A 15,741-nucleotide genomic window follows, 5' to 3' on the forward strand; every position below is an offset into this window, starting at 1 on the left:
GCTATGTTATTCTGTACAATCAGTGTACAGTGGTACTTTGCCATATGTGGGGATCCGTTCCAGACCCTCCCGCGTAAGGCAAATTCCATCTATGCTCAAGTCCCTTTGAGAATAATGGGGCTTGTGCATGCGGCGGTTTCAAAACCCTTTGGGTATGGAAATGAAATGGCAAGTCCACTTAAACTAACAATGGTCTTTTGTGAACAAAGGTATTGGAAACTAGCCTTTGTATATGGAAATGAAGTGGCAAGTCCAGTTTGACATTGTAAACTAATCTGTAGGTGAAGAGAATAGATGAGTGTAGGGCCCCATGAAGATGGGGTTAGATAGTGTTGAAAAGTGTGTAGTGTGCCCAGAAGCCGTTACAATGTCACAAACTGAAGGTGCAAGTCTATATGCATTTGATCAGAAGAATGTGTCACTGAATACAATATTAATTGCTTCTCAATTAATTATATATAGGATTTCAGCCTAAATATATGTCTGAAGCCTAAAACATAATTCTAATATGCTGATTTCCCTCAATTCCTCATGGAACAAAGAGACAAGATACTGCTTCTGAAGAACAGTAATGAAAATTCTAATTTGATTCAACAAAATGTGGGAGGTTTTCAGGTGTTGCTGTTGTACTTATATCAGTAAATGTTGCAGAGGAAGAATTAGGCATTTAATTCAACCTTGATTCAATTAAATAAACTCTGCCTCTCAATCCTATCTTTCAAGCAGGACTGACAAGTTTTCAAAAAGAAATAGGCTGCAAGCATTTTTCTTTGTGGTACTGTTTAAATTGTTGGCAATAAAAAGTTGCTAGGGGCTTTGGAATACTGCCTTCTTCTGTTTCCACTACTTTCCACAGCTTGTATTGGCAACAAAATATATGGTTTCTAGAAATGTATAGTTTTAATTATAAATTGCTTCAAAACATAAATGGAAATTAATTAGTTACAATGCTGTATTCTAACATAATCAGAAGATTGTTTCATATAATTAATTTATTAAGGCATAATTTAGTAATTCTGTAAACTGCACATTTTTTTAATCCTGCAGGCAAATAACAAACTGATTAGTAAATGTAATAAAGTAATTTATTCTACTGACAAGAGGAATTAAGGAGTGCAATATCCTACTTGATCAATTGCCATTTTCAGAACATTAAAACATCATACAATTATGCTATTTATATGGTATGCAGAACCTCAGTGCTAATATAGCCTCATCTTTCTTGCATGAGTGATTTAATGTGATGTTTCAGCCAATTTTTTCATAAACCAGGAAGTCAAAATGCATAATATAAAAGGAAATAATTATTGTTGCATAGAAAATATAACTTTATCTCATTTATGTAATTTTCCAACTCATTCTGCTTTTTTGGGTAGCTATGCATGCCGATGTTGTTTTTTGGAGGGAGCATCTTTTCCTCTAAGTGCTCTTCAGATAACATTCAAAGAAGGATTACATATTTATAACAAAATACTTATATTTACAGAGCCAACTAAAAGCAAAGTTGCTGTTATTTTTCACTGAACCCCAAATCAAGATGTGGTGCAGGTAACACAAGTTCTAATGTATGAATATAGTGCAAAAATACAGCCATAGGCATTTAAAATAACCTCCTAATGTCATCAGCAGCCATTAATATCTTGAATGTTGTTAAATTTTAGTTGGTGATCCTCCAATAGTAATTCTTCTTCCCTAAGTGGCTTTAATATTTCTGTTTATTCCTTTTGTTTTACTTGGTCTCAACATTAGAACCCAGGTGAGATCAGAGGCATCATTAGGGGGGGATGCGAGCTACACCAGGTGACACCTTAAAGGGAGGGTTACACTACTGCTCCCTAAACAACTGCCTTTTGCAAGAAATGGGCTTCCAAAAGATACTTGGATTTTAGTGAATCTGAGGTGTTGGGCCAAAAAAAAAATAAAAAACACAAACTAATTGAGTACCATTCCTAAGGTATACTGAGCATAAATTACTTTTAATACATCCATATCTTGGATTAATTCCAACAAAACTAACTCATTCCACTTATTATTAGAAATGTTGCATTTTGCAGTACTTACCCCATGTTCTTCAGCAGCCGTAACAACTTTAAAAAGAATATCCTCCTCAACAAATGGTCTCACAGCATCATGGATTATTACTACTTCTGGTTTCTGGAGTAGGGGACTAGAATGGTTGCTCTTCATAAATGCATTCAGTCCACTGAAGATAGATCTGTGACGAGTTACTCCACCTTCGACTACTGTTGTTCTCCTGTGGCCATATTTTTTAATTATAGACTTCATTATTTCAACATTCTCTTGTGATACCACCACGACAATATCAGATATCCAGCTGATTCTATAATATAGTAAGAAAAATTTTATGTACATTCCTGTACATAATGTACATCTTAGGACTCTGACAATATTTAAAGTTTTCCCCCTAACTGTAGTTAACTGCAACTGTAATTAAATATATTTCCTTTTAAAAGTATCTTCCAACATTTCTACAATTACACTTTTTACTTTGTCGGAATCCTAGGGTGTTGAGGGAGGCAGGTAACCATGCACCTGTAGAGAATTACAGCAAAATAAATAGTATTCTGGACATAATTGTTATACATAAAAAAAATCACTTCATTCACAGCACTTACATGCTCACCAACATTATACACATTAAAACCAGGGCATATGTGGCCGAGCAACGTCAGAGTGTGGTCAAAAATGTGTAGTCAGGCAATAAGATGACAGAAGTTATTAATGGGGAAGAATATACAAAAATACCATTTTAAGCAGAGAAATTTATATACTGAGTTTAGGAAAATCTAAGCCTACAAGACTCTATCCCTCTTGTCCTCTCCCTCCTACTGAGTTAACTGAGTACAAACTAATTTTGCAATTTGAACTCAGAAGCAACTGAAGTAAGCCAGAAAGAGGGGGAAAGTGGTAAGACAAGATATCTGGACATTTTAAAAGCAGCTGAGAAAATGAGATGACAGAGGTTAATTGGACCCAACCTGCCAAACCAGAACTATTGGAAAGTATGAATTTGCTCAATTAGATAACCAATTCTGGAACCACAACTTATTCACAGTGGCAACCTATATTGTTGTGCATTCAAAAATTTATTTAGGAATGTATTATTAACAAGCAACATAGGCAAACGCTGAATTGCATCTAGACTTAAAACAAACACAAAATTAACAGAACGTAACATGCTCATGAAGAACATGAGTCCCATTTATTGTGAGTCTCAGAATGACTAGATATGGGTGCAATGCATACTGTATATCCTCATGTATAAGTCTAGAAATTTTAGTCAGAAAATTGAGCCAGAAAAACCTGAGTCGACCTATCCACAGGTCAATGTAAGTACTGTACTTTAACTCTTGTAACAAAAGGAACCATCCCCTGGCGAAAGGCAAAAGCATAATCTGTCCTGGAAGCCCTGACCCCATCCACTCTCATCCTTCCAGCCTTTAGTGTGAGCACAAACAGTTATGTCTGTTGGGATTTTGTAAGTTCTTTGGCATTGCTTTCCTTTGCTTCATCATTTAGATCGTTTGTTACATGCTCTTAGGTTCTATGCTTGATTTATCCAAGGGTCTTATCAAAATCCTTAATTTTGGCCCCAAAACCATGTATAAATCAAGAACAAGTCATGTATGAAGTCGACTTCTGCTTGAGTATACAGTTGTCCCTCCATATTCGCTAGGGTTAGGGGAACAAGACCCCGATGAACATGGAAAAACCGCAAATAACAAAAACACTGTTTTTACCTGAGAGGACACCTCTCTAGGAATCTCTAGGTCCTCCAGTGCAACTCTGTGGTCAATGTCCAACATACGCTGACCATAGAATGGCACTGGAGTAGCTACAAATGGTCTTTCAGTGCAACTTTTAGTTAAAGTTGACCACAGAGTTGCACTGGAGGACCTAGACAGTCCTAGAGAGAACATATAAATGAAATCCGTGAATAATCAAATCCACAAATATCAAAGCCGCAAATATGGAGGGATGACTGTATACAGTACTGTACTTTCCTATTATGGTGATTTGAGACCCAACACTGTGTTTAGGAAATAAGGGAATAGTGCAGAACAGGAATAAAAAAAAGGTGTGGCACTAGATTAAATTTCACTGATATTACTGGCCTGTTACAGACTGCCAAAATAAAGCTGCTTCAGGTCTCTTTGGAGGTATGCTATTTAAACGATGCATGCATCCTAAGAATCCGGAAGCTGCACCAAAGCTGCACTCCAGTGCTTAGGAATGGAGTGTGGCTTTGGGGCGACCTCCGGACTCTTAGGACCCATGCATCATTTAAATAGCATATCTCCAAAGAGACCCGAAGCAGCTTTATTTTGGCAGTCTGTAACAGGCCACTGTTTCCTATTCTGCATCTTCAAGGGGAGTACAGTATCTGTTGAATTTACCCTGTTCTATAATTCTTACAGGAAACTTTGGCACTGAAGAAACTGTCAGGAGAGATGCCAAGACTGCACTGGAGTTCCCTGAACATTTTTGAAACCTCTGTTTCCTGCTCCTGGTAGTTAGAAGTATATATCTATAATTTCTCACATCAATAATCATAGAATCATAGAGTTGAAAGAGGCCGCAAGGGCCATCCAGTTCAACCCCCGTCATATCAATGATTGTTCATATAGGACAGCTTGATTTAGAGATTTTCTATCCATACACAAGCAGTAAAATCCCACATGAAGAATATATGCAATGAAGTAGTGGCTCAGTTATTTAATTTTGCTTAAAAGATTATCACACAACTGTATATATTTTCAAATGAGAGACTCTTTTCTAATTGAAGCCAAGTAGAGAACTCATGTTTTCTATTAAGGCATGATAATTAAGCTTGGGAAAAGAGGTCAAAATAGAGAACATCCCATTCTCATCCAAGCAATATTTTATAATTTCTTTTTTACTCCACATTACAGTTTCTCAAATTATGATCTACAGACTATGGGTGGTCTGCAGAAAGGGTGACAATTGCCACCCGCCTTCTGCACTGGGAAATTGGTTAAAACTGACCTGAAGCTAAAGCTGGCAAACATTACACATAACCTCAGAGAACTCTGCTAACAAAAACAGACACATACAATGTATTAGAAAGACAAAATTAAGGTTATTAAAATATTGTGTGCTTCAATTTGTAGAATTAAAAGCACATTATTAAGGAGTCTGCTATCTCCTCAAAAATTTTCAACTGGTTCGCATGGGGAAAATAATGTGAGGAGCACTGCTACAGCACATTCATCTACCACCCTTGCCTGCACTCATGCAAAGTAAGGCAAAAAATAGTATGGGAATTCAGACTGTGTAGCAGATATACTTTAGAGCAGAAGAGTTTTGCTGTTGTCTTCAATAGTAGAGAGGATCAGCTTTGCTAAGCATAATTCAAGAAGCAAAAATCTTTCAAAGAACACATCACCCCTTAAGACTCCATTCCAGGAAAGTAAAGATTCTACAATATTATACAATTTCCCAATTTGTGCTAAAATGTGCAACTAATGTTTTTCAGATGTCTCATTTTAGAAGACACTATCTCTTACAAGAGATGTAGTGTACGCTTCAAGAAGACTCAACCTAACTACCCTAAAGACACCAGATTCTGTCTAATCTTGGAAGCTAAGCAGGCCAGCCCTGGATAGCACTTGGATGGGAGACCACCATGAGGTGATCCAGGCTATATTTCAGAGGAAGGAACTGGCAAAACCATTTCTAAGTTTTCTTTGCCTAAGAAAACTTCATGAAAAATAAATGCAGTCACCATAAGTCAACAAGTGACTCAAAGGCAAACACACACACACACTTGGGGGCAATAAATATGTGATCTTCCCAACTAAAGCCACTTTTTAAAATATAGCCCAGGAATAGGTGTTGCCCATCTGGGCAAAATTCCATTCAAAAAGATTGAAAAAGAATGGAAATTCTTCAATGGGAAGACATTTGAATGAGACCACAAATGGGAGGGGGGCTTTTCATGTGTTTTCAAAGATTGATACTAGCCACTGATGAGACCCAGAGATTGAAGGAGAAGCCAGTTAAATTGTTAGCATGACACAGTATAAAGCACTGCCAAAGCTCAAAGCAAGACAGTAATCCTCTGCCATCTGTAAAGAATGAAGGAAACCCACCCAGGATGGGGTCAGGAAAGGCTTCTTGGGAATGAGAAAATATGCATGGAAATAAAAAGAGATTCGAGGTGGCAAAAATAGATGATTAATAAATGGGAGGGAAAGTATGTGTTGAGATTACAAAATTGGAAGCTTCTAAATACATAGAAAAATACTGTGCCACACAGAAGACAATAATTATATAGTGTTAGTCACATGTACATGCTACCCCTATTTGGTTTTGTGGGAGAACATAGTGGTTAATTTCCCACACTTTGAGGTTTTACGGAGCACTTGTAGACCTTCCATATAATCAGAATTGAGGGGGGGTTACATGTATATGTGATTCAGAGAGAGAGAGAGAGAGAAATTTGCCCCTTTCACTCCTAAATACCATCTTTTTAATGTGGCATCTGCACTTCAGTTGAATTTACAAACAAATGTTATTGGGATAGAAGAGAACTTTAGTTCTGTACTAGAATCTGTCAGTCATACTGTCTTCCAGTCATGAAAATTATCTCCAACAGAGCATAAAAAGATAGAAGGCTCCAACAGAGCATGAAAATCATACACGAACAAGCAAAGATGAATTCAATAGGTAAGTGGCTGCCAGATTTGAACAAAAGGGCTAAAATCACAATATTGCCAATTTATGACAAACAACTGACTTTTTTTTTGGCAATGCACATGTTGGAATTATGTTCTGACTACATGATGACAAAACTTCTTTTAAGCAGTGCAGCCTCCCCAGAGCCATAGCTATTTCCATGTTGCAGGAGAGTGGAAAGTGGAGCAAGGATTTGTCTAGCTATTTTCCTGTAGCTGGATATGCTGAAAGGAAGTAATCTCTGGATATGCTGCAAGGAAGAAATCTCAAAGAAGTAATCTCCACTCCTGCTACCGCTTGTCAAGGAGACATCTTCCACAACTTCCCAAGGATTCCTTCAGAGGTCTCAGAAGATAAAATCAGTGCTGTGTCCCCGACTATTCAACACCCTCCAGTGAATGAGCTTGTTGAGAGAAGCAGTAAGTGGTAGATTTGGGGAGGAAATTTGGACATTCTGCAAGATTGGTGAAGAATTCCAACCTCCACAACAACCACAGGAGGAGAAGGAGGAGGAGGAGGAGGAGGAGGAGGAGGAGGAGGAGGAGGAGGAGGAGGAGGAATATGTAGGCCTAAATTGGATTCACACTTGAATATACAGTGGGCCCTTCGTATTTACTGGAGTTTGGTTCCAGGACCCCCATGGATCACAAAATATGTGGAAGCTCAAGTCCCATTAAATGCATTGGTGTCACTTAATAGAATGGCAAAAATCAAGATTCACTTGTTTGAATTTATATTTTTTAATATATTTGCAAGCTGTGGATGGTTGAATCTGTGGGTAAAGATCAAGTGACCAACATCTATGGCATAGGACCCACAACTGGGCAATAACCTAACTTTAAAAACTGCCCTATGAAAGTCCTATATTGCTTGGCTCCCAGTTCATACCAACACAAAGAATCACAGAACAGTATCATAAAGATGGAAGAGATCTCAAGAGCGATCAAGCCCAACCCCCTGCCATGCAGACATACACAATCAAAGCACCCCCAACTGATGGCCATCCAGCCTCTCTTCAAAAACGTCCAAGGAAAGAAACTCCACCACACTCTAAGGGAGTGTGTTCCATTAGCGAACAGCTACTGTCAGGACATTCTTCCTAATGCTGAGGTGGAATCTCTTTTCCTGTAGTTTTAATCCATTGCTCTGGGTCCTGTTCTCTGGAGTCACAGAAAACAAACTTGTTCCATCTGCAGTATGACATTCTTTCAAATATTTAAACAGAGCTATCATATCACCTCTTAACCACCTCTTCTTCAGGCTAACCACACCCACCCCCCAACTCGCTCCTCAGGCCCGTCATCATTTTAGTCGCCCTCCTCTGGTCACCCTCCTCTGGACAACATCTTTTTTGAATTGTGGTGCCCAGAACTGGACACAATAGTCCAGGTGAGGTCTGACTAAAGCAGAGCAGAGTGGTACTATTATCTTCCTTGATCTAGACACTGGTTTTTTTTACTGCCACATCACACTGATGACTCATGTTCAATTTGTGGTCTGCTAGGGCCCCTAAGATCCCTTTTGCATGTACTGTTGTCAAGTCAGGTTCTCCATCCTATATCCGTGCATTTCATTTTTTCTGCCTAACTGTAGAATTTTACTCTGGTTTCTCTTCAGATGGTGTAAACTTACATTTCTCCCTGTTGAAAATTATTTTGTTAGTTTTGGCCCAGCTCTCTAAACTATTAAGGTCATATTGAATTTTAATCCCGTTCTCTGGGGTATTAGCTATCCCTCCTAATTTGGTGTCATCTGCAAAGTTGATAAGCATGCCCTCTATTCCTTCATCCAAGCCACTGATATAGATGTTGAATAGCATTGGACCCAGGAGAGAACCCTGTGGCACCCAACAAGTCACTTCTCCTCAGGATGAAAAGGAGCCACTCCTGAGCACCCTTTGGATTCAGCTGGTTAACCAATTACAAATTCGCCTAACAGTTTTATTGTCTAGCCTGCCTTTTACTAGCTTGTTTGAAAGAATAACATGGGGAACCTCATCAAAGGCCTTAGTGAAATCAAGATATGTTACATCCACAGTATTCCCTTCATCTACCAAGCTGATAATTCTATCAGTAAAAGAGATAAAATTCATCTGGCATGACTTGTTTTTGAGAAATTCATGTCGACTTTTGTGATTATGTCATTCCTTTCTAAATGCTTATAGACTACAGTGGTCCCTCCACATTCACTGGGGTTAGGAGTGAAGGACCCCCATGGATGTGGAAAAAACGCAAATAAAAAAACCCCACTATTCTCTTTTACCTAAGAGAACACCTCTCTGGGAATCTCCAGGTCCTTCAGTGCATCTCTATGATCAACATCTGCCAGAGGTTGATCACAGAATCATGCTGGAGGACCTCCTTCAGTTGTTGGGACTTTTGTTTTCTGGGAATTCTCAAAGATTATTGCCATAGATGCTCTAAGATTATTTCTGCCAGTTCTTTTAATATAATTAGATGGAGATGTGAATTCATTTAGATTAACCAGGTACCTCTACCTATTCTGTGCTGAATTCCTTGTACTGCATCATCTGCTCCATTTTCCTCAGAGTGAGCATCTTTTCCCCCTTTTGTTAGAAGACTGAGGGGAAAAAAGTGTCTACATTTTCTCTGCCTCTTTGTATCATTTCGCCATCTGCTCCATTAAGCAGCCATACTATTTTCTTCTTCCTTTTCTGACAGGCATAACCAAAAAGCCCTTTATATTGTACTTAACCTCTCTAGCAAGCCTGTGTTCATTCTAAACTTTAGCTTTTCTGACATTCCCCCTACACGTGCAATTTGTTTGAACTCTTCTTTCATGATTTCCCCCCTTTTCCATTTCTTATACATGTCCCCTTTAAAACGTAGTTCAGTTGAAAGTCTTTTAGTCATCCATCCTGGTTTCCTGAAACACCTCCCATTTTTCCTCCTCATTGTATCTGTTTGAAATTTTTAATATCTTCAATATCTCCCATTGAAGAAACTCCGATCTGTCCTGATTACCTTTTCTTTTACTACTCTTGATCATGGGATCACACTCAGTATTTCCCTAATTTTATTGAAATCAACTTTCCAAAAATCTAGAATGCATGTCTGACTATGCTTTCCACTGTATACAAAACTTCAGGAGACTGTGATGACTTCCACTTATGGATCCCACCTCTTACACCCCATTAACTACTGTATATACTCATGTATAAGTCTAGAAATTTTATTCAAAAATTGACTCAAAAAACCTGAGTTGCGTTATCCACAAATCAATGTAAAAGGCAAAAGTGTCGCCTGTTCAGGAAACACTCATAGCCTCTTTATATTCTCTCATCCCTAAAGCCTTTAATACAAGCACAAAATAGTTTATGCCTGCTGGAATTTTGTATGTTTTCTGGCACTGTTTTCCTTTGCATTGTTTGTTACATGCCCCTAAGTTTTAATCTCGATTTATCCATAAGTCATATCAAAATCTATAATTTTGGCCCCAAAACTTGCCCGCAACTTATACATGCAGTCGACTTATAGTCGAGTATATATGGTAGGCCATCCCTGTTGGTTAAAATCAGATCTAAAATTGCTCTCTACTCTAAGACACATGAACTCTGACAAGTTATCAGCTAAATTACAAATAATTTAGAGACTTTCTTTCCCTGTTTTGGCCCCTTTTTAACAAGGCTCTTCCAAGACCACATGCTATATAAAGTGAAACCCAGGGAAGTGGTCACCCAACAGACAATTCAAAGTAAGCACATCAGTTAGATCAGGATGCTCTTCCATGGATGGAACTAGGAGAAGGGTCCATCTAGAAACCATGACAGCATGCCCAAAGAAGTTGTGCCACCAATGGCCACAACAGTGTCTTTTAGAGCAGTGCTACCCAAATTGGTGCACCATGGACCAGTGCCAGTCTGCAGGAAAAAAGAAACAGATGTAGCCAATAGGCACAAATATGGCACCAGACTCAGCCATCAGGAATAGTAATTACAGTCCCCCACATCAGACAGAATAAGTTCTTTTGTAGGGTTTTGTTACCTCTCCTACAGATGTGGATTAAATATTACACTTAAGGGCAGTGTGGTAAGTCTTAAACTTCCTAAATACATAAGAAGAAATGGCAATTATTTTAAACTAAACTACAAATTTTTAGAAGTGTGGCTGGAGGCTATAAAGAGATAGATTGGAGAAATCTGAAATGAGTCTATTTTAAAATTCTAAATGTGTGTGATACTTCATTCAAAATCAAGAATTCCATACAATGTCTCTGTTTGGGGGGAAAAACTAGTTTATTGCAAATGTTTCCAGAGGTGGAGGTAGCCGTGTTACAACAAAACCATCTACGTCTAGTTATACTACTTTAAAGATTGCTAAGTGTTTATTGGCACAAACATTTGTGGACTGCTGACCTCTCCAGCTGCATTTGATGAAATGCACTACAGTCCACAAGGGTATATGCCAAACAAAACTTTTTAGTCTTAAAGTGCCACTAGACTCTCATTACATTATTTTAATGGTAGCTTTGAAAGTTGTCCAATCTTATAGTTGGGAACAACTGATTTTTTTTTCACTTGTCCTGCAAATGGTTTGAGGGTTCCTGTCCCAGAAATTTCTGGGCTTTGATTCTAAACAGCCTCTGAGAAAAGCCTTGGGCCAAAATGTGTCTGGCTGTTCAACTAATAAACTTCTTTTGAGCATCTTGAGACGCATCCCCAGTCTCTTCTGTGTAGCCTTTAAGGTGCCACTGGACTCATATGTATTTTAATGATCTGCATCAGATTTGGACTACAGGTAGTTAAGTAGTACGTATGTATCTTTATGACCGCACAACAAGTTTTCCTATGTCGAAAACCCACCCTTAATTTACTATAGTTCTGTTATCATCTTTTAGATCAGCATCTGAAATTGCCCTGAACTTCTCATCAGAATGTATGTCATGAAAAATTCTGTATGGCTCAAAAGGATACACAGGTGCGTTACAGACGCGCCGAAGGGGCATGCTAGGGTTAGGAAGGGGCGTGTTAGGGTTGAGAAGGGGCGTCAGGAAGTGAATTTAACTGTCCTTTAAATCCCGTTTTCCCGGGGGATCTCGCTAGCCTGATACACTCCATAGAGAAGCAAACAGAAGTCTGGAGCTTTGAGACCTGGTTCTTTGATGTAGCAACTGACATTTCTTTCCCTGGGAACAAAGGGAGTGCAGCTACAACTCCGCTCCGCTCTGGGCTGACAACAAACTCCAACTCCCAGAATTCCATAGCCTTGAGCCAGGGCAGTTAAAGCGGTGCCAAACCGGGTTATTTCTCCAATGTGGATGCAGCCTCAGTTTTGCCATGCATACGCAGCAAAACATACGTGATGTAGTAAGTGAAGATTGAGAAGACAATCATGAGTTAGTGTCCATGCAGTATCCATGAGCTTAGGCTATGTTTGTATGCAAAATGCTTGTCTTCCGATCACAGTTTGCTCCGATGTCATAGACACAATTGTAAAACTATATCAAGAATGCTGTTCTCACCAGTATTGGGAGGACGCGTGACTAGCTACTAAGCCATGTGTACTCCATCTTGCAGGATTTAATAAAGTGCCAAAAAGAATCTTTCTCTCAGCGGAATATGAAATTAACTTGTAACACTGAGGTTTGTTCAATAAGTTAATTTGACTTATAGCTCAATCCTGAGTATACGGGGGCAGGGATTTGGGTAGTTATATATTTCAACTATGGTATCTAGTTCCAATCTCAGTGAATTCTTTGGGGCCTCCAATTCAACATATTTATGACGACGAGGGCCATTTCTTTTTCTCTGCCTTTCCTTGGCCATCAAGAACAGCCCTTAAGCATAGGGACCGTTACACACGGCACAGTTATAGCACTTTAATTCCATTTTAATTGCATCGGCTGCATCCTATAGGATCCTGGGAATTGTAGTTTGGGCTTGGAATTCTAAGCACCCCATAAAACTACATGTCCCAAAATTCAACAGAACGTGGAATCCAAATGCTATAACTGCGTGTCGCCAAAGTGTTTTCCTCCAAAGAATGAGTGTTTTAGGCCCACGGCAAACATTTTGTTCATCTCAGCATGTGTATATTGCCTATATACACTATATACACTATAAATTGCCTATTTATAGTGTTTTAACTTGGACTGTTTTATATTTGTAAGCCACCTTGAGTCCCTATACTGGGAAGAAGGTGGGGTATGAATAAACATAATAGTGATGCTGTTTGACACTGCTTTAACTGCCACCGCTGAGTACTATGTAGTAATCCTGGGATTTGTAGTTTGTTTTGGCACCAGAGCTCTATTAACAGAAAAGGCTAAATGTCTTTTAAAAAAACTACAGATCCCATAATTCCATAGTATTGAGCCATGGCAGTTAAAGCGGTGTCAAACTAGATTATTTCTGCATCCTAAAAGTCCCCCTCAAAGTACTCTCCCTCATGAGTGTTAGAGCGCCAATTCCTCCACACAACCAAGAGCGCATGCGCGGACACGCTAAAAAAAGTTCACTGAGCCAGGTCTCCTTTCCCATGAACATTCCCTTCAACGCGAACGAAGCCAACGGCCATGGCGCGTAGGGCGCATGCGCACAGAGAACGTTCAGGGAACGTTTGTCTGAGCGAGACAGGCCTCCTGCGGCTTAGCAACTGGCCATCGCACGCATGACGCATGCGCAAATAGAACGTTCAGGGAGCCGTTTGTGTAAATGAGACTGGCCGCCTCCTCCGGCTTCCGCGGCCCCCGCGCATGCGCATACAAAAACGCTCGGGGCCCTTCGTGTGTACAAGTCTGGCTTCCTTACGGCTCAGCCAATGGCCGTCGCGCGTCTGCGCATGCGCACATTAGTTGAGGGCGGTTTCTCGTTACCTTTCCACAGCTTGTATAGTGTAGCTGACGAGCGGTCTCCCCAGCAAGGCGCAGAACTGCTTGGGAGTGCCGCCGCCCATGCGTTCCCCGCTTCCCCCGGCAGGCAGCACGGCCCCCACGGACACCGCTGGCCGCCGCCGCCCTCCCTCCGCTTTGGAGCTGCCCTCGCCGGCTTGAAGGCTGAAGTCTGTGGCTGACGGCTCCATGGCGGAGGACGCTACGCTTCCCTCAGGCGCCCCTCTCAGCCCCCAGTGCTCAACCCGTCTGGCCCTTTAAGCGCTCCCTCCCGCCGGCTGAGGAGGGACCTGTTTCTTCTGCGCATGCGCCCTGCCCTATTGAGGCAAAGAAATGACAGGCTCGATATGAACGGGGGGGGGGGCAAATTCAGAGTAACCTAAGCCAGTGGTCCCCACACTGTGCCCTTTAAGAGATTTTGGACTTCAAGTCCCAGAAGCCTCAGCCATGTTGACCAATAGCATGGGATTCTGGGAGTTGAGGTCCAAAGTCTCTTAAAGGGCAGTTTGAGGATCACTGTCAATGCTCTTTAGGGGATTTTGGACTCCAACTCCCAGAAGCCTCAGCCATGTTGGCCAATAGTCTGGGATTCTGGGAGCTGAAGTGCAAAATCTCTGAAAAGGGTACAGTTTGGGGACCACTGCCTACTCTTTAAGGGATTTTGGACCTCAGCTCCCAGAATCTTGGACTGTTGGCCAACATGGCTGAGGCTTCTGGGAGCTGAAATCCAAAATCTCTTAAAGGGGACTGTTTAGGGACCACTGTCAGTGCTCTTTAAGGGATTTTGGACTTCAGCTCCCAGAATCCCAGGCTGTTGGCCAACTTCATTGAGGCTTTTGGGGGCTTGAAGTCCAAAAATCCCTTAAAGGGCACCGTTTGGGGACCACTGTCCTAAGGCACCAAAAATGTTGGGCTGTCAAGGGAAAAAAAGAATGTGACTAAGCTAAAAATACTGGTATAAATATAAATCCATGTTTCTTTGTTGTTTTTAGCCACCCTTGTTTCTGGACATATTTTGGAAGAAGCTGTCAAGTTGTATCAAGAAGATTCAAAACGTGTTTGTTTATTTATGCAAGGCTTACCTGACCTGTGCATATTGTTAGCTTTGAATAAAAACCTTCCTGAGACATATTTAACTAGTTTCAAAACTGAGCTGAAGACCATCCTGTTCACTCCCAGGCATTGCATGACTATTATTTGCTATTTGATGTTTTTAATTTATTGCCGGTTTTATTGAACCCTTTCCTGTATTGTTATGTATTATTTATATGTAGTATGCTACTATTTCTTAGATTGTATGCCATGGACAGGTTTACTCGTATCTATTTTATTGTTTCTATGTACAGTGCTGTGCAAATAAAGCATAATAATAATATATCACTCTTTTTTTCTTTTTCTTTATTCTTTTTCGTGGTTTAGGATCATATTGTGACGAGAACCACCAAAACTGCTTATTTCCCCTTTTTAGGATTCACTTTCAGATGGTACCTAGTAGCGTGGTTACTTATTTCAGACCCAGACCATCTTGTAAGTTATTAACAATGAAACTTTATTGGAGAAACAGTTTAACATCCAGTTGATATATTCACTTGTTATTGTTTCACATTGTTGCACTTAGTTACACTTTGTTACTCTCGCTCTCTCTCTCTCTCTCTCGACTTCCAGTTACTCTCACTTAGGGCCATCACACCGTCCTCATTCACTGTTATCCATCTCCTCCCTCCTTGCCAACTGTCATCTTCTGGCCTGGAGGGAGTGAAAGGACAGGCCCAATGCCATCAGGCCCAGCCTTGATTAAGAAGCAGAGCCCTCCCTCCAGTCCATCTTCTTTTGTCCAGGCCTCAGAGGGAGAGAAGAACTGCTGGACCTGATCCCCTTCCCCACCACCATTCCCTTCTCCTTTTGTGTCGTGTCTTTTTAGATTTTAAGCCTGAAGGTAAGGAACCATCTAATTAAAATAATAATTGTAAGCCGCTCTGTGAGCCTTTAGGACTGAAGGGTGGGGTATAAATACCATAAATAATAAATAATCTGACCTTATTTCTATTGTAGCCCTCAGGCTAACCCTATCCCTCAGGATATCAGACAAGCAACTCCCTCACTTGGAGTGCTATATTAAACCAAGTCCCTCACTTCGGAACTTGTTCCCTATCAGACCCTGTCATAGAGCTA

General features: G+C 40.3%; 1 protein-coding gene across 3 annotated transcripts in view; it reads right to left on the minus strand.

Annotated features, from left to right (window-relative positions):
- Window positions 1-13,849, minus strand: part of CRPPA (CDP-L-ribitol pyrophosphorylase A) — a 63,573-nt gene extending 49,724 nt beyond the window's left edge. For all 3 annotated transcript variants that reach the window (XR_006104738.1, XR_006104739.1, XM_042476312.1), the window contains exons 1-2: window positions 13,555-13,849; window positions 2,062-2,341 (exon numbers count right to left, since the gene is read on the minus strand). Coding sequence is in view for 1 of the 3 variants with exons in the window: in XM_042476312.1 (XP_042332246.1) it covers window positions 2,062-2,341; window positions 13,555-13,760 (486 nt within the window). In the remaining 2 variants the exon portion in view is untranslated. The remainder of the gene's footprint in view (window positions 1-2,061; window positions 2,342-13,554) is intronic.
- Window positions 13,850-15,741: the final 1,892 nt, after the last annotated feature.

This window comes from Sceloporus undulatus, chromosome 6 (genome assembly GCF_019175285.1).
Source record: "Sceloporus undulatus isolate JIND9_A2432 ecotype Alabama chromosome 6, SceUnd_v1.1, whole genome shotgun sequence".
NCBI lineage: Eukaryota > Metazoa > Chordata > Lepidosauria > Squamata > Phrynosomatidae > Sceloporus > Sceloporus undulatus.